Source organism: Lepidochelys kempii, chromosome 1 (genome assembly GCF_965140265.1).
Source record: "Lepidochelys kempii isolate rLepKem1 chromosome 1, rLepKem1.hap2, whole genome shotgun sequence".
NCBI lineage: Eukaryota > Metazoa > Chordata > Testudines > Cheloniidae > Lepidochelys > Lepidochelys kempii.
This window is the reverse complement of record NC_133256.1, coordinates 54417620-54444264: the sequence shown is the minus strand read 5'-3', so window position 1 is coordinate 54444264 and position 26645 is coordinate 54417620. Positions and strand designations below refer to the sequence as shown.

Sequence of the window (26645 nt, the reverse complement as noted above, 5' to 3'; positions counted from 1 at the left end):
CTTTGCCATTTAGTGGTGTTAGAACTCCGTAATATCAAGTGAGATTTGAGAACTGGACCCCCAAACAAACAAACTTTTACAAGTACTAAAACATGGGTGGTCATCATGGCTGCATAAAGAAACCACATGTCCATCAGTTGCTGTGGGGGAAGAGATGACCAATGTTGTTAGCATATATCTATGCTTGGGTTGTCTAAGTCAGGATGAGGAACATAGGTTTGAAAGGTCTTTATTACTGTAACACTTTACTCTTTGCTTTCCAGAAAATTGTCCAAATTACTATGCAAGTATTTATCTAGCTTTCTGAATGTTTCTGACAGCACTCCAGATGGCAGTCTGCCTTTGAAGCTTAAAACACCCTGGACCAAGATTACCATGTGGAAAAGATTTTAACTTATGTTGATCAAAATAGAGAGACTTTCACAATGAGTGAACCTGGGAAAGGGGGGGGGATGGGGGGGAGCTGCAGCGGAATTGCTGGATAGTTAGATGAAAGGTACCAATTGCATGATTTCAATATTGGGTGAGGCAAGAAATACTCAATGTTTTTGGATGCTTGATCTTCCTAATCATTTGAGATAAGTTAACTGTAAAAACCCAAAACTTCTTTTGCATATTTTCAGACAAAAATACAAAATAATTTATGTTCATGTTCTTATAACATGTCCATCACCATAGAATCTGAGTGCCTGAAAGCAGAAAGATTCTTTACATATAACAAATATTGATAGATTTATGCAGATTGAGAGAGAGAGAGAGAGATGTAACCCAAGCAATAAGGACACTAGTTTTAGCAGTGATCTTAAGTACATGGGGTCAGTTCATTGCACAAAACAGAAGGAAGAATTTGTTTTACTCTACAATGTCTTTCTGCAAGAAGGTAGTTTTTAATTAAGTATCCCTTTCTTAATTGTCCTTCATAATAGTATCTAAGTGCTCTCTATAAATCTTGAGTACAAGGAATAGCCATAAATGCAGTAGCTTCAGGTTCATATCTGTGCTACAAATATTAGGGGCTGCTGCTCTGGCTTAACTGAAGCATTTTAGTGCTATGTCTTCAATTTTATACTTCAGCTGTAAGAAGTTTTTTGAAGATTCCCCTGCTACCTTCCCACTCTTAGACAACAATAAAAACAATATCTGTATTATTCAAGCATGGGGCTTACATTTAGGTAAATAAATCAATATTTATAAGTGCCTAATAGAAGTGGCCTAATTTTTTCAGAGGTGCTGACACTCATGGTTCTCAGTGCTTTTAATGGGAGCTGTGGTACGGTGCCTCTGAAAATCAGGCTACTGATGTAGGCACTGAAATGTGGTTTTCAGTGCTTAACTTTAGGCAATTGGGTTTGAAAATTTTGGCCATCATGCTTTGAAGGGGCAGTTTAAATGGTTAATGGTGTCCTGGTTTTAACATGTGTGTCGCATCCGGCTTATTCTTCACACCCACCATAAGACACAAAACCTGGAGGAGTTCAGGAGAAGACAGGGCCAGGCCATTTGGCTGAGTGGCTGGTGGAGTGTGCATAGTATTGGCACTTGGCATTGAGATCCCAGGCCCCCTGCCAGCCCACCCTTTTCTCTGTGTTTGTTTTTCCACTAGGAGAGGAGCATTTTACTGAAGCATTTACTTTGAAGTAGATGCTGGAGACACATTTAATCCTTAGACCACCTGGATTGTGTTGACTAAAATAGCTCAAACAGTTTCTCTAGGCTGACCTCATTTGGAGTAGGGGTTGCTGTTAAGTTGGGAGGATCGGACTGAGGAAGAATCTGTACTGAGTTTGTACTAAGGAGGTGGTTTGCAAATTTAAATGTCTGAAACACAGAAGAAGCCTCCATAAGAACGGCCCCACTAGGTCAGACCAAAGGTCCATCTAGCCCAGTATCCTGTCTTCCAACAGTGGCCAATGCCACGGGCCCCAGAGGGAATGAACAGACCAGGTAATCATCAAGTGATCCATCATCTGCCATCTTTTGGGGGACAGAGGCTAGGGACACCATCCCAGCTCCTAGCCATTGATGGACCGGTCCTCCATGAATTGATCTAGTTTCTTTTTGAACCCTGTTATAGTCCATAAGGAGTGAGAGAGTTAAACTATTTTACCTCGGCCTGCATTCAGCTTCTGCCCCTGAGCCCTGCGGGGCTGACCTATGCTGCAATAGGCCGCGTCGGGCTAATAGGCTGCCCGGCCGCTTAGGGCCTGGCTGTGGGCTCCAGTGGGTCCTCGGCAGAGGGGTCGGTGCATGGGCCAGCCAACGCTTCGGGGCCCGCGGTCCCTGCCCGCTCTCTGGGGCGGGGCGGGGCGGGGCGGGAGTGGGACGCGCCGCAGAGGCGTGAACCTCCCTCCCCCGGCCCCGGCAGATCCCGGGCAGGGCTTCCCGTCTCCATCCGGCGCCCCCTGGCGCTTCCAGCTGCTCCGCCCGGCTAGGGGAGCGCCGCGCCGCGCCGCGGGGGCGTTGACAGAGCGGTGCCAGTCAGCCGCGGGGCGGCGCGCCCTCAGCCCGGGCGCGGGACTAGCTCCGCTCGGCCGGGACGCGTCCCACTGGGCGGCGGCGGCGGCGGCGGGCTCGGCGGGAGAGAGGCGTCCTTCCCTTCAGGTAAGGGCTCGCTTCGCCCCCGGGCTCGGGCGCCTGGCGGGGTTTGCAGCCCATTGCTCCTGACACGGGCAGCGGGTGGGCGGGATGCGTCTGCTCCCCTGCGCTTGGGTCCTGCGCGGAGCGCTGGAAACGGTGTCCGCTTGGCCGCAGCGCCGGCAGGATCCTCCGAAAGATCCGCGTCCTGCCGGTCGGCAGCAGCCCCCGACTTGGCGTCGTGTGACAGCTGGCTGGCTCAGTGCGTGCTCCTAACAGGGGCTTGCCGTTACGGCCGCAATTTCCCCAGGCAGAAGGGACCCGGCTCGTGCAAACGCCTACCTAAACGCGGGCTGTTCCTTCTCGGTTCTCTTCCCTGGGGCTCCACGCTGCCTTTTTCAGACAATGGGACAGATCCTGCCTTCAGCGGCGCCGGTGCAGCCTCATTCGTTTCTTTGGGATTGTAGCAGTGTAGCCCTCAAGATAATTGGCAATGATGCACGCTTCTGCAGACCTTCACTTCGTCATAGTAATGAATTTAAATTAAATACTTACTTTTCATCGTCTTTAAAAAAAAATTCACATGAAAATATTTCCAATATCTTGATGCAAACAGTCATATAAACTTTTTTTTTTTAATTCCCTTGGCTAATGTTGTTTGTGCTACAGTTAAAAATATAGCACACTGCATTTCTCTTAACACCTTTTTTCCAACCTCAGTTAGCCTTTCCACCCCCCCTACTTTTTTTTAAAAAAAAACTAAAACAAAACACTTTTTTTCCCCACACATATACAGCTGTGCCCTCAAGTACAGAAGTTCCTTAAAGCAATGGGACCTGCAGAAAAATGTGAGAATGCAGCTACTTGTGGCTAAAATGTTTTCATGTTACAGCATAGAAAAAATAATCTGGAAATGTAGTGTTACTGAGCCAAACTAGTTCTAACTTCTGCTGACCAACCAATCTCAATACATACAATATTTATACCAGTCTTTATCCTTCATCCTTTTTCCATTGGACCTTCTTTGAAAATGTGTTATGAGAAGTGCTCTTATATGTACCTGTTTATCATAGAATCATAGAATATCAGGGTTGGAAGGGACCCCAGAAGGTCATCTAGTCCAACCCCCTGCTCGAAGCAGGACCAATTCCCAGTTAAATCATCCCAGCCAGGGCTTTGTCAAGCCTGACCTTAAAAACCTCTAAGGAAGGAGATTCTACCACCTCCCTAGGTAACGCATTCCAGTGTTTCACCACCCTCTTAGTGAAAAAGTTTTTCCTAATATCCAATCTAAACCTTCCCCACTGCAACTTGAGACCATTACTCCTCGTTCTGTCATCTGCTACCATTTAGTTAGTGAGAAGCTTCGATAACCCTGCTAGTTGAAAACTTATAACCAGCCTACATGGAAATGCACCAAAGACAAACTCTCATCTATAGTTGGACTCTTGTTTTTACTGAGCATGGCCTCTCATTTAAACCACTGGATTGAGACTCGGGAGATCTGTTGTCAAGTTCTGTCAGAGGCTTCTTATGAAACCTTGGGCAAATCACTTAGGCCTAGATCCTCAAAAAGTACTTAGGCTCCTAACTTCCATTGGAATCAATGGAAATTAGGCGCCTAAACACCCTTGAGGATTTGGTTTGAATCCCTGTACTTTAATTCTCCATCTGTGAAACTGACATACTTCCCAGGGTGCTGTGTAGCTCCCTTGATTTCAGAAAAGCATCATTAATGAGTGGAGTCCAGGAAGAATTAAATAGCACAGAAAATATTTTAAAAGGGAAAGAAAAGAAACCCATAAGGGTAAAAGACTGGATGCTTGAATTCCATCTCTGATGCCACCAAAGGCAATACAGTATATTTAATTCTTGACATTCATTATTTATTCTTCCTTGAAAGTTCTTCCAAATCCTTTGATATATAGTAAACTCATCATTCATTCCTCACAGCAGTCCTTCAAAAGGAAATCTCATCCATATATATGATCTCTAAACTAGTTCTAGACATCCTGAGGCTGAAGGTTGCTGGCTACTTGCTGTGAGGTGCTGAGCTCCCTAGCCATACTGATGTCAATAAAAGCTCAGCACTTAGTGAGATTAGGCCCCAAATGTTGGTGGAAGCAGACTTTACCATCTTTGTAGTAATATCTTTCTTACACATGGCATTTCTAGTGCCATTAGTGTCTTTCAACTCAAGACAAGACTTCTAATTTGAATAAAACCACACACAATAACAATGCAAAATTGTCTTGCTCATATGTCCAACACTGATCAGGTTTTGATAAAATATGATGCCACCTAGACTGCTCTGTTGATTATAATGAGTTGGGGGTTTATATTAGAAGATCTGAAATTCCCAGCAGATCTTAACCCTTAAGAAATCAGCTAATCCTAAAGGCAGTTAAAGAGCTACTGGTTAAAAATAATTAGTCACCTTTCCTGAAGTATAGATCATTAGAAATAAGAAACTTTAAAATAATATTTTCTTTTCACAGTTTATACCGTTTGCATTCTTTTCATGTTGGGCAATATAAAGGAACTTGTCAGCCAGTTTCATACTTGTGCTGATATTGAGTTTCTGGTTGATTTCACACTCAAGTTCTCCAGCACTAGTAAGATGCTTCAATGTTTAGTTTGCAGAGACTGTTGAAGAACATTTATTAATGAACAAACATTAAGCACACTGTTTTTCACCAGATTTAAAAAAAATCCTGGCAACATTTCTGTTGGTCTTAGATTTTGTAAAATTTTATTTTCCCCGACCATTTTTATTTTGTTCCTGACAGTGTCCCTGGCCAGTTTCCTGATGAGCTGCTAGGGGACACTATAGTGTGGATGAAAGAGCTGCTGTGGAGGAGAGGCTCAATCATGAGTCTTGAGAGGAGCCAGTCCAGACTTGAGACTATTCGCTTGCCTGTCTCTGGAACTCCTCTCATCCTCCAAGTCTGCCTGCTCAGTGTGCCACTCCTCCTCCCACTGCTTGGTCCCACCCTGCTCCTGAGTCCAAGAAGTTGCTGAGGACAGGGAGGCACTGGCATGGTGTCAGCATCTTATCTGAGTAGAGAAGCAGAAGGGAAGTGGCTGATAGCTCAGGTGAGATGAATGGATCTCTTTGTCTATTGCAGAGGAGGGGTGCGGTTCCAAGGCTTCTCAGGGTGGGTAAAGGGGAGCAAGAGAAGATTGGGGATCTGAGAGGGAGGAGGAGGGTGAGCACTTGCTGTTGGGAGAAGTGCGGGAGCCACCAAAACTGCTGCTCCCCTTAACACTGAAGTGGGTCAGAATTGTGAGAGTGGAAAGATGTTGCTTTAAGTCAAGTTCATTTTATAACCTTATTGAACTAAATCCTCAAGTAGTGTTCATTAAGTATCTGGTTAACTATTGAAGGCCCTTTGAAGTGTAGTATATAATCTGCTTTATATGAAGACTTACCTTCCTTTACAAAGAGGGAATATTTGCTGCATAATATAATGATTCTCCTACAGAAGCTGGTAATGAACAGATATTTGTGCCATCACACTGGCTCTTGGATCTTTGGCAGTTGCTGTAAAAACGGATCCGGAAATTAAAGGAATCCACTGGGTGGTAAAGAGTTTTCTATCTATTTTATATAAAATCAGTAGAGTCAGCAGCATGACTATGAAGCAAGAGTCCTGTAATTTTTAGTATGTGGGAAAACTCATTTGAATAGGTGAAAACAGTCTATGTAAATTTAGCAGGCTGTGTCCCATAAGTCCACTTGACTTAAATATACTAGTCTGTCGATATTTGCACCAGGCTGAGATGGGAGAAAAAGATGGAGGGAGCAATAAGGGGAGAGGATTGAGGCATGTGTATGGAGCCAGAGGGAACAGGAAGAAATGAGAGCAGAGATGTAAACGGGTATAGGATTGAAACTGAAGCTCAGAACTTGAAATGTGAGACTGCAAGCTCTTCACTACACTGAGAGTTTTTAGCAGTTCTTTCACAGTTGGTCACCAACTGCTGATGCTCCAGCAGTGTTAGCGAAGGTGAGAACACTAGTGTAGACTGCATGCAAACATTTTTATCACTGTATTGAAGCCTTCTCTGAGCAGATCTAGACAAATCAGTGGTAAACACACTGGCACTTGATCTGTATTAGTGCTTCCACCAGTTGAGCAGCATTGGTACTAGGCCAATGGTGGGAGAATTTCTAAAATTCTCCATGTAGGTACAGCCTAAAACAGTGGCTCTGAACCTTTCCAGGCTACTGTACCCTTTTCAGGAGTCTTTGTTTTCCATACCCCCCAAGTTTCACCTCACTGAAAAACAACTTGCTTACAAAAATCAGACATAAAAATACAAGTGTGACAGCATGCTATAACTGAAAAATTGCTGGCTTTCTCATTTTTACCATATAATTATAAAATAAATCCACTGGAATATAAATATTGTACTTACATTTCAGTGTATATTATGGAGAGTAATATAAACAAGTCACTGTATGAAATTTTAGTTTGTACTGACTTCGCTAGTGCTGTTTATGTAGCCTGTTGTAAAGCTAGGGAAATACGTAGATGAGTTGACATACCCCCGGAAAATCTCTGCATATCCCCGGGGGTACACATAGTCCTGGTTGAGAATCCCTGTCCTAAAAGACTGGAAAGGATTTAAGGAGATGATTTTATCAGGGAAATTTTGAATAGATGAAAAGGGTAAAGGCCAAAAAAGAGAAGGTTGCAATTATTATTTGCATTACAGTAGCACCTAAAGACCCCAACTAATTCTGGGACCTCCATTGTGCTAGGTGCTGTGCATATGCTTTGTAAGAGAGAATCCTTGCCCCGATAGGTTTATACTCTAAATAGACAAGACAGGCAAAGGGTGGGATGGGAAACAGAGGCACAGAGATATAATAATAATACCTAGCTCTTATCTAATGATTTTCATCATTAGGTCTCAAAGCGCTTTGCACAGAAGGTCAGTATCCACATTTTACAGATGGGGAAACTGAGGCATTCACCACCGTCACCCCTATCCTCAAGACAACCTCACACACACGCACACTGGAGTCACTCACAGCCACCCCTCACCTCCGATGCACTCCCTCCCTAACACACTGGGGTCACTCACAGCCAATTGTCCTGTTCTGTTCATTCCTGCTGAAGCATCTGGCATTGGCCACTGTCAGAAGACAAGATACTGGGCTAGATGGACCTTTGGTCTGACCCAATATGGCCATCCTTATGTTCTTATGGTAGGAATGGAGGAATTGCCATACAGGACTTACAGTCCACCTGATCTGGTATGTTGTCCCTGACGATGGCCAGTACCACATGTTGCAAAGGGAAGTGCAAGAATACCCATAAAAGGCAGTTATGGAATAATCTGCCCATTTTAACCTTTAGCAGTGAATTTATGTCTTGAGACATAAGGCTTAATTATCACTGTATAATCTGCATCCTCTCTAATATAACTGTGGATGTTCTCACTACCTATATCAATGTCTAATCCTTTTTAGAATCCTGTTAAGGCCTTGGACTCAGTGATGATTACATTCTTCAGATATATGTGGCTTTATTATCATATTACCCTTTACTTATTGCTTTGCAAAGCTGTGCATGCTACTATTAATCAGTCTCTCTGCTGGGTAAGAGAATGTGGAGGAAGGATGGACATGGGGAATACAGGAGAAGAAACCAAGAAAATAAAAAACTTTTATGTGATATTCCTCCTATATTCTAGATCAATGACTTTAACAATCTTGTCAATATTAAATGAACTCACTGTGTTTACGATTACTGACAAATTGAATGGTCTGCTTGTGACTGAGAGACTTAAAACTTGTCTCACTGTCACCTTTGTGCTCTTCCCCCATCTATTGGTTGTATCTACCTGTGTTCTCTCATCTTAAAATTAATTATAAACTCTATCGAGCCAGAACTCATTCTTCATTGTGTTTGTACAGTATCTAGCACAGTAGGGTAGACACCATTATAATGCAAATAATAATAATAGCCTTTCTTTGATAATAGTGCCTTTTGGGAGGGTCTTATCTTTTGGGTTGATTGTAACTTCCTTTTCAAACAAATTGTTGCTGCTGCGATCATAGTCATGGTCCTACTTTTTTTTACTACAAGCTTCATGGAGATTTACTCGATTTACTTTAAAACAAAATTGTGATTAATCTATATAAGTGGAACGAAAATAAAAAATATGCATTGTAGGACGAATTGTCAAAAATGGCATCTATAATTGTGGCACAATCAACTGCAGGTGAAACTGACAAAATTTAGACTTAAAATATCTGATTCACCAATAAAATAGATGGTGAAACTCCAAATTTTAGCACCTTCCCCCTCTGATTAATATCAAGGATGTGCAAACAAATTGTAGATCTAACAGTGATTATTAAATATATTGATAAACCTGAACCAAAAGGGAAGTCTGAGAATCAATGACAGATTTATATTGATTCATTTTTGTGCTAATGAGGATTCTCTTTAAACACAAACAAAACAGTTAACAGAAAGCAAAGTTATTGATGGTTTTATATATGCAAGCGCTGGAATAAATTGCCTAGGGAGGTTGTGGAATCTCCATCATTGGAGATTTTTTAAGAGCAGGGTAGACAAACACCTGTCAGGGATGGTCTAGATCAGGGGTGGGCAAACTTTTTGGCTCGAGGGCTACATCGGGGTTGCAAAACTATATGGAGGGCCGGGTAGGGAAGGCTGTGCCTCCCCAAACAGCCTGGCCCCCACACTCTATCTGCCCCCCCTCAGAATCCCTGACCCCTCCAACCCCCCTGCTCGTTGTCCCCTGACCGCTCCCTCCTTGGACCCCCACCCCGAATTGCCCCCCAGGACCTCATCCCCTATCTAACCCCTGACTGCCCCAATCCCTATCCACACCCCCAACTCCTGACAGGCCCCCTGGGACTCCCACGCCCTATCCAACCCCCCCTATTCCCTGAGCCCCCCCCAAAAAACCTCCCACCCATCCAACCCCCCGCACTCCCTGAGTGCCCCCCCCAGAACCCCTGACCCATCCAACCGCCCCCTGACTGCTGCCCTGGGACCCCCCGCCCCCTTACCATGCCAGAGCCAGTCACGCCACCACACTGCCCAGCAAGAGCAGTGGGCCAGAGCGCAGGTGGCACAGCACGGCCCGCTCAGGCTGCAGGGGAGGGGGGACAGCAGGGGAGCGGCCGGGAGCTCAGGGGCCGGGCAGGATGTGGCCCGCAGGCCGTAGTTTGCCCACCTCTGGTCTAGATAATACTTACTCCTGCCATGACTGCAGGGAACTGGAGTAGATGACCTCTCCAGGTCCCTTCCAGTCCTATGATTCAATGAACACTAGCAATAATCTCTCAGTGCCTATGTGTGTAGAGGTCAGAATCCATGTTGTATTCTCAGTTTTAACCAATCTGTACTTTATATGAATCCTGTTGCTTTAGCGCAGCGGTTCTCAAACTGTGGGTCAGGACCCCAAAGTGGGTCAGGACCCTATTTTATGGGGTCACCAGGGCTCATGTTAGACTTGCTGGAGCCCAGTGCCTGGGGCCGAAGAGCAAGGGCTTCGGCCCAGGGAGGCGGGACTCGGGGTTCAGCTTTGGCCCCCACCCTGATCCGGGGCGGCAGGGCTTGGGCAGGCTCAGACTTTGGTCTCCCCTCCTGGGGTCATGCAGTAATGTTTTTTGGCAGAAGGAGGGTCACGGTGCAATGAAGTTTGAGAACCCCTGCTTTAATGCATCGAGATCCTGGGTGACTTTAATTTTCCTGATATCTGCTGGGAGAGCAATACAGCGGTGCACAGACAATCCAGGAAGTTTTTGGAAAGCGTAGGGGACAATTTCCTGGTGCAAGTGCTAGAGGAGCCAACTAGGGGGGGAGCTTCTCTTGATCTGCTGCTCACAAACCGGGAAGAATTAGTAGGGGAAGCAAAAGTGGATGGGAATCTGGGAGGCAGTGACCATGAGTTGGTTGAGTTCAGGATCCTGACACAGGGAAGAAAGGTAAGCAGCAGGATACGGACCCTGGACTTCAGGAAAGCAGACTTCGACTCCCTCAGAGAATGGATGGGTAGGATCCCCTGGGGGACTAACATGAAGGGGAAAGGAGTCCAGGAGAGCTGGCTGTATTTCAAGGAATCCCTGTTGAGGTTACAGGGACAAACCATCCCGATGTGTCGAAAGAGTAGTAAATATGGCAGGCGACCAGCTTGGCTTAACGGTGAAATCCTAGCAGATCTTAAGCATAAAAAAGAAGCTTACAAGAAGTGGAAGGTTGGACATATGACCAGGGAAGAGTATAAAAATATTGCTCGGGCATGTAGGAATGAAATCAGGAGGGCCAAATCGCACCTGGAGCTGCAGCTAGCGAGAGATGTTAAGAGTAACAAGAAGGGTTTCTTCAGGTATGTTGGCAACAAGAAGAAAGCCAAGGAAACTGTGGGCTCCTTAATGACTGAGGGAGGCAACCTAGTGACAGAGGATGTGGAAAAAGCTAATGTACTCAATGCTTTTTTTGCCTCTGTCGTCACGAACAAGGTCAGCTCCCAGACTGCTGCACTGGGCATCACAACATGGGGAATAGATGGCCAGCCCTCTGTGGAGAAAGAGGTGGTTAGGGACTATTTAGAAAAGCTGGACATGCACAAGTCCATGGGGCCGGACGAGTTGCATCCGAGAGTGCTAAAGGAACTGGCGGCTGTGATTGCAGAGCCATTGGCCATTATCTTTGAAAACTCATGGCGAACGGGGGAAGTCCCGGATGACTGGAAAAAGGCTAATGTAGTGCCAATCTTTAAAAAAGGGAAGAAGGAGGATCCTGGGAACTACAGGCCAGTCAGCCTCACTTCAGTCCCCGGAAAAATCATGGAGCAGGTCCTCAAAGAATCAATCCTGAAGCACTTACATGAGAGGAAAGTGATCAGGAACAGTCAGCATGGATTCACCGAGCAAAGGTCATGCCTGACTAATCTAATCGCCTTCTATGATGAGATTACTGGTTCTGTGGATGAAGAGAAAGCAGTGGATGTATTGTTTCTTGACTTTAGCAAAGCTTTTGACACTGTCTCCCACAGTATTCTTGTCAGCAAGTTAAAGTAGTATGGGCTGGATGAATGCACTATAAGGTGGGTAGAAAGTTGGCTAGATTGTCGGGCTCAACGGGTAGTGATCAATGGCTCCATGTCTAGTTGGCAGCCGGTGTCCAGTGGAGTGCCCCAGGGGTCGGTCCTGGGGCCGGTTTTGTTCAATATCTTCATAAATGATCTGGAGGATGGTGTGGATTGCACTCTCAGCAAATTTGCCGATGATACTAAACTGGGAGGAGTGATAGATACGCTGGAGGGCAGGGATAGGATACAGAGGAACCTAGACAAATTGGAGGATTGGGCCAAAAGAAATCTGATGAGTTTCAATAAGGATAAGTGCAAGGTCCTGCACTTAGGACGGAAGAACCCAATGCACAGCTACAGACTAGGGACCGAATGGCTAGGCAGCAGTTCTGCGGAAAAGGACCTAGGGGTGACAGTGGACGAGAAGCTGGATATGAGTCAGCAGTGTGCCCTTGTTGCCAAGAAGGCCAATGGCATTTTGGGATGTATAAGTAGGGGCATAGCGAGCAGATCGAGGGACGTGATCGTCCCCCTCTATTCGACATTGGTGAGGCCTCATCTGGAGTACTGTGTCCAGTTTTGGGTCCCACACTACAAGAAGGATGTGGATAAATTGGAGAGAGTCCAGCGAAGAGCAACAAAAATGATTAGGGGTCTGGAACACATGACTTATGAGGAGAGGCTGAGGGAACTGGGATTGTTTAGTCTGCAGAAGAGAAGAATGAGGGGGGATTTGATAGCTGCTTTCAACTACCTGAGAGGTGATTCCAGAGAGGATGGTTCTAGACTATTCTTGGTGGTGGAAGAGGACAGGACAAGGAGTAATAGTCTCAAGTTGCAGTGGGGGAGGTTTAGGTTGGATATTAGGAAAAACTTTTTCACTAGGAGGGTGGTGAAACACTGGAATGCGTTGCCTAGGGAGGTGGTGGAATCTCCTTCCTTAGAAGTTTTTAAGGTCAGGCTTGACAAAGCCCTGGCTGGGATGATTTAATTGGGGATGGGTCCTGCTTTTGAGCAGGGGGTTGGACTAGATGACCTCCTGAGGTCCCTTCCAACCCTGATATTCTATGATTCTATGATCCTTATATAAAAGCTGACTACTGCAGTCTTTGCAATGGGATTGCTATCCAGACCTTAACAGGTTGGTTGGAAGGGTAAAGCGATAAGAAAATCTCATTGTTCTGATACAGGAACTGACATTGGGGAGGTGAACTTTGTTATATACTGAATTGTAGCCATGCATGTCTAGGTGCACTGGAGATATGTAGCTGATTGTAAGGTGGATAGAAGAGGAAATGGAGATATTAAGTATTTGTCAAAAGTTTTTCAACTAATGTTCAGGGTTTTTTTCTTTTATGAAGCAAATTCAACAGGGTTCTAATTTTTTGAAGTTTTAATTTTCAGGTGTTCTTGAAAAAAGTGTGTGCGCTTTGGGGGTGAAAAAGGACATGAGGAATAAAAGGACCTGGGAGCCCACTGATCAGAATGAAACAGATGTTGAAAGATTTTTCAAATCTATTGTTAGTTGTGCTCTGTGATTATGGTGAGTATTGTAACTCTAAAAGGCGTACTGTAGATATTTAACTAAAGTCATTTGAAAATGTTAATGTGTAGTGGTGTTAACAGATGATCTGGTTCATTGGGAACATGCACAGAATCCATCTCAAGAGTGCCCAGAAATATAGTCCTGGACTTGTGAAAAATGTAAATGACTTAACTGAAGGCTGTATTTGTATCAGAACGGAAGGAGGACCTTCTCCAGCTGTGGATTTGTTCAGAATAAGAAACATAATATACTGAACAGATTTCTGTGGGTATCAGCAAGCAATCCTGGCTGTCACCAGTAACTAACTGAGCAATGTTGTATGGCAAACCTTCTATATCACTGTAGTTCACATAATTCAAAGGAAGTGGGGGAATGTAGAGCAATGAAAATTTTTTCCAATGCACTTAAGTGATGTAGGAGCCCTAAATGCCAGTTTTCAAAAGTGACAGGCACCTAGGTGCTTAAAAACCATTGACTTTTCAGAGAGACATGAGTTACTAAGTGTCTAATTCACTTTGAAAATGGGGTTTAAGCTCCTAATTCACTTAGATGTTTTGAAAATGTTATCCCTGACATTTAAATTAAGTGAAGTTGGTATTTTGACTCTCAGTACATTTTCAAGCTCAAGCAAGAAAATTAAGCTATGCATTGCTCAACCTTAGTGTACAGCCTTGAAAAGTTTGGAGTCCTGATTTAGTCTGCTTCTATGGATGTGGTGTGGTAACAAGCTGCACACTGGCCAAAAAGATGAAGACCAGATATAAATGGTGCAAAATTTACAGCTATTTGCTCTCAAAATATGTGTGAGAAACTGAATTACAGACAGTTATTAAATACTGCACCTGCCCCGTTACACAAACCCACATCTTTGCTCCCAGCACTATGACAAGAGATCAGTTCTACATTTAACAGGCCTTTCAACTGTAACAGTTTGGGATGTAATCTAGCTCACAATAGAAATGGGGACATTTGTTTTTTGTGATGGCATGTAGATGTCCATCCAAGAATCTCAAAGCATTTTACAGATATTAACGAAGTAAGTCCCAAAGCACAGCACAGCACCCCTGTGAGGCAGATAAGTGTCATTCTCATTTTGCAGATAACTTCTCTGTGCCTCAGATTCCTAAGTGAGTTGCCTGCGGTCTCACAGGAGAATTATAGCAGAACTGGGATCTCTCTAGGTCCTGTGCGTTAGATATTGTCTTTCCCTGCTAGTCAAAGCATGTTCCAGAATAATTTGATAACCTGCACAAGCATGCTCATGCCACAATTAGATTTAAAGTAAAACCACTCCGTTTATAATGAAATGACGTCATTTCGACATGCTGCACCACATCTTAGATGGGGAAAAAATGCTGCTGTTATCATTGCTTTTATTTTCAGCTCTTTCACTCCTCAAGCATCTCTGTGATGTAAATTAGTAAAATAAAATGAGTTTTTCAAAGAGACCTTATTAAGGGAACAAGAGCCAACTATCCCACTGCACAGGAAAGATGGGAAGAGACCACTCTGGCTTAATTAGTCAATGATTTGAAGCTCAAAAGAGAGACCTACAAAAAGTGGAAACTAGGTCAAATTACAAAGGCTGAATATAAACAAATAACACGAGTATGTAAGGACAAAATTAGGAAGCCCAAGGCACAAAATGAGATTAAACTAGCTAGAGACATAAAGGGTAACAAGAAAACATTCTATAAATCCATTAGAAGCAAGAGGGAGACTAAGGACAGCGTAAGCCCATTCTCAGTGAGGAGAGTGGGGTGGGAAATAATCACAGAAAATGTGGAAATGGCAGAAGTGCTAACAGACTTTTTTGTTTCAGTTTTCACCAAAAAGGTTGGTGGTGATTGGATGTCTAACATAGTGAATGCCAGTGAAAATGAGTTAGGATCTGAGGCTAAAATAAAAGAAGAACTAGTTAAATATTACTTAGACTAGTTACTGTCTTCATGTTGCCAGGGCCTGATGATATACATCCTAGAATACTCAAGGAGCTGACTGAGGAGATATCTGAGCCATTAGCAATTATCTTTGAAAACTCAGGGAAGACGGGAGTGATTCCAGAGGACTAGAAAAGGGCAAATATAGTGCCAGTCTATAAAAAGGGAAATAAGGACAACCTGGGGAATTATTGACCGGTCAGTTTAACTTCAATAACCAGAAAGATAATGGAGCAAATAATTAAGCAATCAATTTGCAAACACCTAGAAGATAATAAGGTGATAAATAACAGTCAGCATGGATTTGTCAAGAACAAATCATGTCAAACCAACCTAATAGCTTTCTTTGACAGAGTAACAAGCCTTGCGGATTGGGGGAAGTGGTAGATTTGGTATATCTTGAGTTTAGTAAGGCTTTTGATACTGTCTCACATTGACTTTCTCATAAACAAAAGAGGGAAGTCCAACCTAGATGGGGCTACTATAAGGTGGATGCATAACTGGTTGGAAAACCATCATTACCAGTGGTTCACAGTCAAACTGGAAGGGCATATCAAATGGGATCCTGCAGGAATCAGTCCTGGGTCTGATCTGTTCAATATCTTCATCAGTGATTTAGATAATGGCATAGAGAGTTCACTTATAAATTTTGCTGACAATACCAATCTGGGAGGGGTTGCAAGAGCTTTGGTGGACAGGAATAAAATCCAAAATGATCTGGACAAACTGGAGAAATGGTCTGAAGTAAATAGGATGAAATTCAATAAGAACAAATGCAAAGTACTCCACTTAGGAAGGAACAATCAATTGCACACATGAAAAATGACTACCTAGGAAGGAGTACTATGGAAAGGGATCTGGGGGTTATAGTGGATCACAAGCTAAATGAGTCAAGAGTGTAACACTGTTGCAAAAAAAAGCAATCATCATTCTGGGATGCATTAGCAGGAGTGTTGTAAGCAAGACACAAGAAGTAATTCTTCTGCTCTTCTCCCCACTGATAAGGCCTCAACTGGAGTATTGTGTACAGTTCTGGGTGTCACATTTCAGGAAAGATGTGGAAAAATTACAGAAAATCCAGAGGATTAATGATTAATTATAAATGATTAAAGGTCTAGAAAACCTGACCTATGAGGGTGGATTGAAAAAACTGGGTTTGTTCAGTCTGGAGAAGATTGAGGGGGGCCATGATAACAGTTTTCAAATACATGAAAGGTTTTTCACAAGGAGGAGGGAGAAAAATTGTTGTTCTTAACCTCTGAGGATAGGACAAGAAGCGAGGGGCTTAAATTGCAGCAAGGGAGGTTTAGGTTGGACATTAGGAAAAACTTCCTAAATGTCAGGGGAGTTAAGCACTGGAATAAATTGCCTAGGGTGGTTGTGGAATCTCTGTCATTGGAGGTTTTTAAGAGCAGGTTAGACAAACACCTGTCAGGATGGTCTAGATAATTCTTAGTCCTGCCTTGAGTGCAGGGGACTGGACTAGAAGACTTCTTGAGGTCCCTTCCAATGCTACACTTCTATGATTCTATGAAAGATTTGTAAACTAGCAGTATGAAAAGTGGCTTCAAAAAGCATCATATAGTATTGTTAATTTGTATAACTTGGGTGGTATTTTCTACACTTCTGCTTTTAGAAACTCCAATTCTATTTTTTTTCATTATAGTAAAAGTAAGTGGAACAGCAGCAGGACATTGTGAAGCTGGGAGAGATCTTGATTTTGAATAAAAGATAAAGAAGGATAATTCAGAAGTGGGACCTCAGATTACTTTTGCTTGATAGATTTTAAAGTTGGGAACTACAAAAGGCCTTCATAACTAAGATATGAATTTTTAAGGGATCTTTTCTGTAAGGTTGTCCTGTAATTAAGCTTTATAAATAAAATGGTTATTAATTGTAAAGCAGTGGTTTCCAATTGCTGCTAGACATCACCTGCTCTGATACTTCAGGCTTGTGTGACTGATGTTCTCTGCTCTTCCCGTTGTGCACACTGTAATTTCTGATGGAGCTTGACTTGCTCCAAACCACAGCTCTGCATGAATGGAAAGGGGTGAGCGCCAGTTGGTATAGCCAAGGTCTTACTCGACTAAATTGATTCATTTGCTTTGAAAGGATTGGGCACCACTTCTTAAAGCAGCTGATTGTCCATAATATTAATGAAATGTGTGGTATTCACTTTTCTTTTTGCTTATTAACAATCTTGTGAAACTGTTTTCTTTCAGTTCTTGGTGAAATGGAATATCTCCTCTTGGAGCGACCGTGTCATGTAGCCTTAAGTAACGACACAGTGTCTGTTGATTTTCAGTACTTTGTCAATGGTAATGTGACAGCAAAGAATGTATCCATCCTACTGCTGGATGCCAGCACCAACCAGACGATTGCAAAAAAACAGCTTCCACCAAGCCAGTTACAGGGAATGGTAGGGTTTGAATGTTTCTATTTCAAGAGTGCTGGGGACTATTGGTTCAGAATGATCTCTGAGATTGATAATGGCACTGAAATCCACTGGAGGGGTGGGAGCACCCTCCTAAGTGTGGAATGGCCTGTATTTCACATTGACTTGAACAGGACCTCTGAGGCGCTCAGGAGTTTCCTTCAGGTTGGACTTTTCACGAACAAACAACTGTGTGCTATGAATGAGAGAGTGGTTTCATTGGACGTGATATTCACCAACAGCCTTTATGAACTAGGAAGATTAAGCTCTGATGAGGCATTGGGAATGCGAACTACCAAAGGAATCTTTCTCTCTGGATCCCAGTGGGTTGAGTTTGACTGCCCACCTATTGATCAAGACATGTATGTCACTGTGTTACTGAAATCATTGGAGACCAACTCAGTCATCACCTCAACAGGGCCCATAGACCTCATCCACAAATTTGGATACAAGTTAGTGGTGGCACCAGAAGTGATGTGCAAGTCGTCCATTCTGGTGTTTATTGTCTCCCCTCCATGCATGGCCATCAATGGGAAGGTTGCTGTGTATAAGGAAGCTCTCAGACGTCCTGGTGAAAGAACGATGTGGCTAGATGAAAATGTCCTACGCCCAGGGAGCAACAGAACAGAATTTAACTGCACTTTGTTTGACATGGGGAAAAATAAATATTGCTTTGAACTTTTTGACATTTCAAGCCAAAGCCAATCGCCCCCAAGAGTTAAGGAATGTATGGTGATCCGAAGGAATATAGGTTTGTATTGACATTTTCCGTCTTTAATTAGAAACCCTGTAGGAAAGTGACCATCCTTCTATATTGTCAATAAGGATGATAACCTGGATTGATGAAGTTGTAGCTTTTTGAGTCTCATAGCACCAGACAAAATAAGTCATGATTAACTGCTGATGGAATAAAATTCTGTTTGTGTGTGAACAGATACACCAGGATAGTTGATAACAGGTGGTACTGCAATGGTTTAATGTCACCACTACATTAGAGGTACTCTAACCACAAGTCCAAACCTGCCATGCCAGTGGATTATCTGGATATCTAGTCCCAATAGGAACTAAAATCTGGTAATCGCAAAGAATTACATGAGAAACTGCTATAGTGGCTAGGGGCCAATTTCGCGCCCATTTGAAATTACTGGGAGTTTTGCTAATGTGATCAGGATTTGGCCATGATGGAAGAACTCTCTCCTGGGTGCATAGCTCATAGGTTTCTTTGGCAGTCTTTCAGTTGGGAATGGTAGATTGGAATCCCAGGTTTGGTAGTGCTCACAGTATCATGGAGGGGAGAGGTGAGTGTCAAAATCACTACTGATTCATGGAGGGCAGTTGTAACTAGAGACTGGCTAAGGAGGTGGTGTTTAGATGGGGATGGGGTTTTGCGGGTGGTTTATGTTCAAGGATAACCCAGGGACAGACGCCACTCCATTCTCATGAGCTATTGTGCAGTTTCTGTTGATCCTAGTCCACAATGTGAAAATGAGATCGTTCTAGTTTTGGACCTGACCTGGAATCAAATTCATAGGTCAGATTCAAATCCAGGGATATAACCAATTGTCACTCCCACAAAATTCAAAGTGTTTTAGATTAGAGCTTCCGATTCTGGCCCATCCCTAATTTTAACAGTCTCTTGAACGAATGTTTCCTCTGTCTTCTCTTGTGTGTTGAAGTGACAAAACTGGAATTTTAGAGCTCCTCATAGATTGACAGTCTCTAAAATTAACACAAGCTTTATAATTTCAGTCCTTCATAAAGTAAGGAGATGCTATACTGTCTGTGGCTTAATTACAGTTGTGCTGCTATGCTGTTTTAAAACCTACAAAACAGAATGAAGTAAAACTACTAACTTTTCAGTTACCAGTGTATAGCCTGAAAATTACTTCTACGCTCACTGCATGGAAAACTCATCTCATCAACTTCAGTTTCCCTCATTACTCTGTGTCTGACACACACAAAACATTTAAAAAATTCATTCATTAATCAAGGCAATTCTTCCATAGCTAGAAGAAGGAGAAAGATTATTTATATTTCTTTCCCCTACCTAGGTGCTTGGATGCTACAGTTCTGTGGTCTATATAAGTATCGAGTCAGACAGATGCATTCCAGTGCCCATTATTTCTGTTTTATTTTGTGGGATTCACTTTGTTATGACTCCCTGCAATTTGCTTTGTAGCCTTTGCTTTCACTATAGTAATGTATTTATGAGCTCCAGCAGAAAGAATCAGGCTACACATGTGAAGAAAGGATTTATGTAAGTGACTGACAAGTTACTTGTACAGAGCGGATAAAAGCAACCCTATACCACGTAACTGTAAATAAAATGTCAACTTCAAATTAATTAGACTGCAGGACATCTGACTTTGTGGCAGTGTCTGCAGGACTTCAAAGGCCCATGGCAGCATTCTAGATGCACAAGTTATTCTGTGAAGGGTGCAGCCATCTGAAGACAGTACAAAGATGGAAATCTTTGCTGCTTCTGCATGAGCTGGAGTGGCATTCCAAGTCAGAACTTTGTCATGAAGCCCCTCTACTGAATGATCTGGCTGTGCTTCAGCCTGGCTTGGGACTGTGTTGTGTCTAAAGACCTTGATCCCATGACAGACTGCATTTGTGAAATAAAGACAGATGTGTTAATATTTTTCTTTTGTAAGATGTAGAAGAAGAAATAGAGTAACCTATTATCCTTTTGTGATTCTGGCCCAATGGGCAGTTTGAGCACAGATCTGGCTTTGAGATCCTGGACCCCATACCAAGGAGATTAGGTCACCTTGTGCTGCATTATGGGTGGAAGGGTACAGAATGCATCTCTTATGCTGTGGCACCCAAGAGCATTAGTGATGCCTGTGAAGAGGGAGTTCCTCATACATCCTCTGAGTAGTAAATACAGATCTCTAGGTAACCCTGAACAGACCAAAATGCCATTCCAGTACTCTCATCTCAGACCCATCCATTTTTAAACAATGTCAGCGTTTGTTTAAAAAAAGTCTATCCTGTCTAAGGTTGTGAAATAAACCTTTTAAATGTGAACCAAGGTTGTGCAGTTTTCCTAAACCTGCAAAGAGAGGGGCCGTGAGACAATAGCTCAGATGGGTGTGGCCACTCTGACTATTCATCTCAATGGGGTGCTAACTCTGAAGCTTAATGATAGCACCTTAAATGTCAAAAGTTAACTGCTTCTCTGTTGATTTTAGTAAAATCATCCAGCTAATCTATCTATCTAGTTTGGTTCTATACCATAGAAGTGTGAGATACAAAATTCCTGTTAGGCCAGTGTATGCATTACCTGGGTCGCCGGAAGTTTGTTCTCTTCACTATGTTCTCCTGTGTTTTGTCCAGTACTCTTTTAAAATGTCCCAAGCAACAAGGCTTTCACCAATTTGCTTGAGAGAATATTCCATGTTCTAGTCCTGATCCCATTTGACGTTTCTGGGCTTTACTCTACTAAAAATAATCAAAAATAGTATCAATAGCACTCATAATTGGGAAGGTTTTCTTGACCTTTCTGGTCTTAATTTCACCCCATTACACTTAGTTATACCTGAGGATAAGTTCAGCCTGCATGCAATTCCCATTAAATCCAATGAGAGTTGTGCTTTCTTACATCAGGGCTCAATTTTGATCCCTAGTGTTCTTAGTGAGCAATACAAAGGGATAAGGAGAAGGTGGTTAGTAGCACCTTGAGAGTACAGCTGCTACCAAAGAAGGGTGAAAGGGAACAGGGGCAGAGCCACCATAAGAAGGGGCAGTAGTTACCAAGGGAAGGGAGCAGAAGAGCAGTATCTAGGAAAAGGATGAGACACGGGTAAAGTTCCATCTAAATTTGTTCCACCAGGTCCCTGAGTAAGTAAGATTATATTAATCAAACCCCCTTATTCTGTGAGTATTCTAATCCCTAGGAAGATCTGAGAACCATCTAGTTTTATAGCCTGAATCCATATCTGACACATTTAGCTGATGTGGTTTTAATTGGGATAAAAATAGAATTTGCAGATTAATTCAAAGTAACCAGTTATGACAGTATTAGAAAAGAGATCTTATGTGCAAGACTGCTCCATTACTACAAAACTATGCCTGCTTTCCAAGTCTCTTAGGGCCCAATCCTGTTCCCATTTACATCAATAAGAGAAGGAGCAGGTCCTTACTCTCCATATTCCAGATAAGTTTTTTATACATCTGATGTGATGTACTAATATGGACAGCCCTTAACTTCTTGCAATAACTTTGCAAGAGCACTGAATGTGGAATTTTTAGAGGGGTCATTTTGGGTGGGAAAATTAATCTGAGTTGATTGTTCTGTTGGATAACATGCTATATTATAACATCCCATTGCAAGTTGAGAATGAAACACACAATTGGAGAGAGATGCTACACAAAACAATTAAAACAGTCACTCACTTGTGTTTGTTTTTCATGACTCCCGAATTGCCAATGTGTTTCAAATTGTCTAACTCATCAGTTAAACACCTGCATGTTGATAGGCTCCCCAATTTTACATTTAAAATTCACATTTAACAGTTAGTTTACAGTCTGTGTCTTCTTCTGTAGTAAAGATTTTCCCCTGGCTCTTTAGATCCATTTGTCTTAATGATTTTGTGTCCATGGAGAAAAATAAGTTGTGCTTTACTTTCTTTTTTCCTTTGTTTTTTGTAATTCTAGTAGATTGTAAGGAAAGATTCGAAGCTTAAAACTATTATCTTTCACAGAAGTAATTTCCTCCCATGAGAGACTTTTTGATTATTGTGAGCTCCAAACCTGCAAGGTGCTTAGGCCCAGAGCCACAAAGGTACCTAGGAGCCTGAACCCCAGACTTAGGTGCCTACGCTCTGCTTTTAGGCTTCACTGCGATTCACGAAACACCCGCTAGGCTGCCCCCTAACCTGTAGGTGCCTAACTCACTTGGCACCTAAATTTCTGCTGTAAAAGTTCCCTACCACCTAAGTTTCTACCTCTGGTCACGTGTACTGCTGCCCCACTCTAGGTGCGTGTACACCTCTCTCATGTCTAAGCCCCGGAGCGATTCATAACCTAGGGGAAAAGATGGGTGTTCCTCCAGCACTCTCACTCATAAGGCCCCATCTGGTAGACAGGTCCCATTCAAAATCTGGCTGGAGAAGGTGGTGGTGCCATTGCCTCCCCACCTTGTAACTTTTAGCCAGAGGTGAAAGGAAGCCGGTACGCCCCGGTACGGTGTACTGGCAAGAGCCGGTGCGCCGTACCGGGGTGGATCGGCTTCCCCAGGCGCAATTTAAAGGGCCTGCAGCTCCCAGCAGCAGCTGGAGCCCCCGGCCCTTGAAATTGCTGCCAGAGCCCCGCTGCCGGAGCCCTGGGGTAGTGGCGGCGGGGCTGGGGCGGCGATTTAAAGGGCCCGGGGCGGTAGCGGCAGCCGGAGCCCTGTCCCCGGAGCCCTGGGGAAGCGGTGGCGGGGGCTCTGGAGACTATTTAAAGGGCCCAGGGTTCTGGCCACCACTACTGCCCTGGGCCCTTTAAACCACTGCCAGAACCCCCAGCTGCTATTGTTACCCCAGGGAGGGGGAGGGAGGCACTTGCTGGTACGGGATGGGCCGGGGCTGGCTCTGACCTCCCCCAGCCCCGCCCCTTCCAGGGGCCAGAGCCGGCCCCAGCCCAGCCCCGTACTGCTAAGTCTCTAGACTTACTTTCACCCCTGCTTGTTAGAACGCTCAGCCTGGCTATGGGAGACAAGTTCAATTCCTCTCTGCCTGTGTGGAAGAAATGATTTGCACGGAGGTCTCCCACGAGAGTACTCTAACCACTGATCCATGGGACAGTCTTATAGGGGGCTCCCTCAATCTCTCCTCTTGAAGCTGTTCCACTTTGGATAAATGATTAGTCTTTGGAGGAGGGGGGGCTGGATTTTGGGGGTTCCCCCTCCCCAGGTGGGTGCCCTATCCACAAGACTCTAGACTCATTCTGTCTCTGGCCCAATGCTAAGCTTTTATATACAATGGAAGAGCTTCAGCAGGGGAGATGGAGGGGGCCTGATATCAGAATATCCCCTAGCTCAGTCGTTAGAGAAGGCTCCCAAGAGATGGAGGGAGGGAGACCTCTGTTCAAAAGTGTTCTCCTCCTCAGGCAGAGGGAGAATTGAACCTGTGTCTTCCACATCCCAGGCGAGTGCTCTCACCATGGGGCTAAAACAGCAAGGTGGGTGGCACCAGTATCACCACCTCTTCCAGCCATCTTATGTGGCATGAGGCAGGCACCTCACTCATTCTGGCAAGAAGCAGCTTAGACACCAAACCCACCTGACTCCAGGAGAGAGGTTCCTGGTAGGGAATCGCCAGCACAGATAGGTGCCTCGCTACAGCCTGGAATTAGGCATCTAACTCCATGAGAGGGGAGGGGTTTAGGAAACATCCATCTTGTCAGCATTTCCCCATTAGCTACTGTAGGCAGCTCCTTGTCTCGCAGGCTGGCTTTTGCGGATTACATTCTAAGGTGTCTGTCACTACAAAAATTAATTTCCCCCTGCTGATACTCACACCTTCTTGTCAACTGTTTTAAATGGGCCACCTTGATTACATTTGCCTCATTAGCACTACAAAAGTGATTTTTCCTCCCTTGTTATTCACCCCTTCTTGTCAACATTTGAGAATAGCCCACTTCCACATTAAATGAATTGGCTCGTTAGCACTGACCCCCCCCGCCCCCCCAAACTTGGTAAGGCAACTCCCATCTTTTCATGTGCTGTGTGTTTATACCTTCCTCTGTATTTTTCACTCTATGCATCTGATGAAGAGGGTTTTAGCCCACAACAGCTTAGGCCCAAATAAATTAGTTAGACTCTAAGGTGCCACAAGGACTCATTGTTTTTGCTGATACAGACTCACATGGCTACCACTCTGAAACCTGTCTCTCCCAGTTCATTGTATGGGGAATCTGAGCACTTAACTCAGGTTTTTCAGATTACCTTGTCCTTCCTGTGATTTTCTAGGTGCCTAAAAGTAGAGTGTTGTGAAGTGCAGCATTGCACTACCCTGGTCCTTTTGTGGATTCAGACCCAAGTGTCTTCTGTAAGGAATTGTGCACTCTCGGCTCCTACTGAAATCATTGCAGAGATGAGGAGAATTGGTACCTTACAGGAGAGGGCCTGAAATTAGAAAATATCTTTGATTTAAATTGTGTGTATTTTATTTAGTCGCTGAGCCTGATCATGTGATCTGACCCTCATCTTCCACTAAAGTGAGCAGCAATTGGGGAGCTCAACATCTTGCAGTATCTGTTCCTATAACTGAATGAGATTAACAGGGGTAAAACCAAGGTGTATCCCACATATGCATGACACACTTGTCACAGAGGCATATAAAAGAGAGTAAGCTGATAACCTAAGGCTCCAATCTTGCAATCATTTATGCATGTGAGTAACTTCAAGCATGTAAGTAATCCCTGAGTTCAATAGGACTACTCACCTGTGTACATTTACTGATGTTGGCATGTTTGCAAGTATTTACAGGATTGGGGCCCAAAGCAGTTAAAAGCCTCATATTTAAATACAGTTGCATTTTCCCCTTTGGTCCTTTGCAAGTAATAACACAGCATGAACAATACTACACCTAATGTACCATAACCTCCATCTCTGTCATACAACCACATTCTTTAGATTTGTGTAAACAGTTCATGAATCAGGGGTTAAAGCAAGAGTCATAGGGACACTATAAGGTTAAGAATCATGTAATTAAAACTAAATTTCATGACCTGTATTAGTAATAGCAACACCAGAATTATTACAGAGAATTAAGAAAACCCTAATTTACTTTCCCATCATTTATGTAGTTTTACTTTTTGCATTTTACTCCTCCTAAATAATGAAAATAGTCAGTTTAATGGTTTTATTTCTGGTCCATTTCAAATCAGTTCCTATAAGCCAACTAATAATATTTAATGGGGACAATCCCAAGATATCTATCACACATTGTTCTGTCTCTCCAAAAAAAAAATCACACCAGGACTAATGAATTTTATTAGTGTTTAAGGGTGTTGTATTTTTCTTTCCTAATGTTATTTATAGCATTCAAAAGTTGGCAGGCATGGTCACTTTCAGCTTCTGGATTCTCAGTGCTGTAAAGTTTGAGTTATGAACACAGCAAGAGGATACTGAAATTCAAACAAAAAACTGCTTTCATTGCATTTAAAATAATGAAAATGCATTCTTCCTTGAACCTTGCCCCCTTAAAAAAAACTTAAATTTTCATCCTAAAACTCCTTGAGTGCCCCCTCAAACAATAAAAGATTAGGACTTCTAAAAAACTGTTAAACTAGTGGTTCAACATAATTTGTGTGTTATGAAGATAACAGGAGAGAAACCAACACTGCTTTTTCAATAGTCCCTTTGGGCCTCGGACTCCTCTCCCAGCAGTATAAATCAGGGGTAACCCCGCTGAAATCAATAGCTATGCTAATGTAAAACCAGCGTACACAAGGTAGGAACTGGACCCTATAAATGCCTAAACTTCTAAGTCGTTAGAAAGACTTGTGGATTCATTTCCATTTGCTGTTGTACAAGGCATATCCTGCTGGCCTTAGTTAACAGAGTAGGAGTGCAATCCTGCTGCCATGGGAGGTGATGGAAGCATTGCCCCTGACTCCGATGGGAGCAGGCGCAGGCCCCGGTAGCTATTTACTTTACAGGGTTATAATTGCAGAGTTGGGGTTGATCAGTTTTTATATAAAGGAGGGATAGTTGAAAGCTTTGCTGTAAGATGAAATGAGTCTGGCTGCATTCCTCATTGCTGTGATCTCACGTATCCACAGAAACATGGAGCCTGTGGCAGCCCTGGAGTCCTTGCAGCGTGACCTGTGGGGATGGTGTCCGTGAGCGACACAGAGAATGTCTTACATCACTGCCAGCAAAACCAGGCTGTGTTGGGACACCAAAAGAGACTTCGCTGTGCTCTCTAGAGGAATGTTCTAGTATGTGGTCCTGCTTTCTTTAGAGCTTTTCTCCTTGACATGCGTCTGCTTTCTCTGGGAAAAAGACAAAATGCATATTATAATAGGTTTGAGAAACTAAAGCATTTAAACCAGTTCTTGTGACTTCTTAGTC

At 43.4% G+C, this 26645-nt stretch overlaps 1 protein-coding gene across 4 annotated transcripts in view; it reads left to right on the top strand.

Moving 5' to 3' along the window:
- The first annotated feature begins 2549 nt into the window (after positions 1–2549).
- Positions 2550–26645, top strand: part of THSD1 (thrombospondin type 1 domain containing 1) — a 31103-nt gene continuing 7007 nt past the window's right edge. The window contains exons 1-5 of one of the 4 annotated variants that reach the window (XM_073342790.1): positions 2556–2601; positions 5364–5670; positions 13063–13201; positions 17367–18329; positions 26354–26512. In XM_073342790.1, coding sequence (XP_073198891.1) covers positions 13144–13201; positions 17367–18329; positions 26354–26512 — 1180 coding nt within the window. In that variant the 5' untranslated portion in view covers positions 2556–2601; positions 5364–5670; positions 13063–13143. Of the gene's footprint in view, positions 2602–5363; positions 5671–5908; positions 6160–13062; positions 13202–17366; positions 18330–26353; positions 26513–26645 lie in introns of those variants that run through there. The other 3 variants (XM_073342800.1, XM_073342822.1, XM_073342811.1) reach the window with 3 other exon arrangements.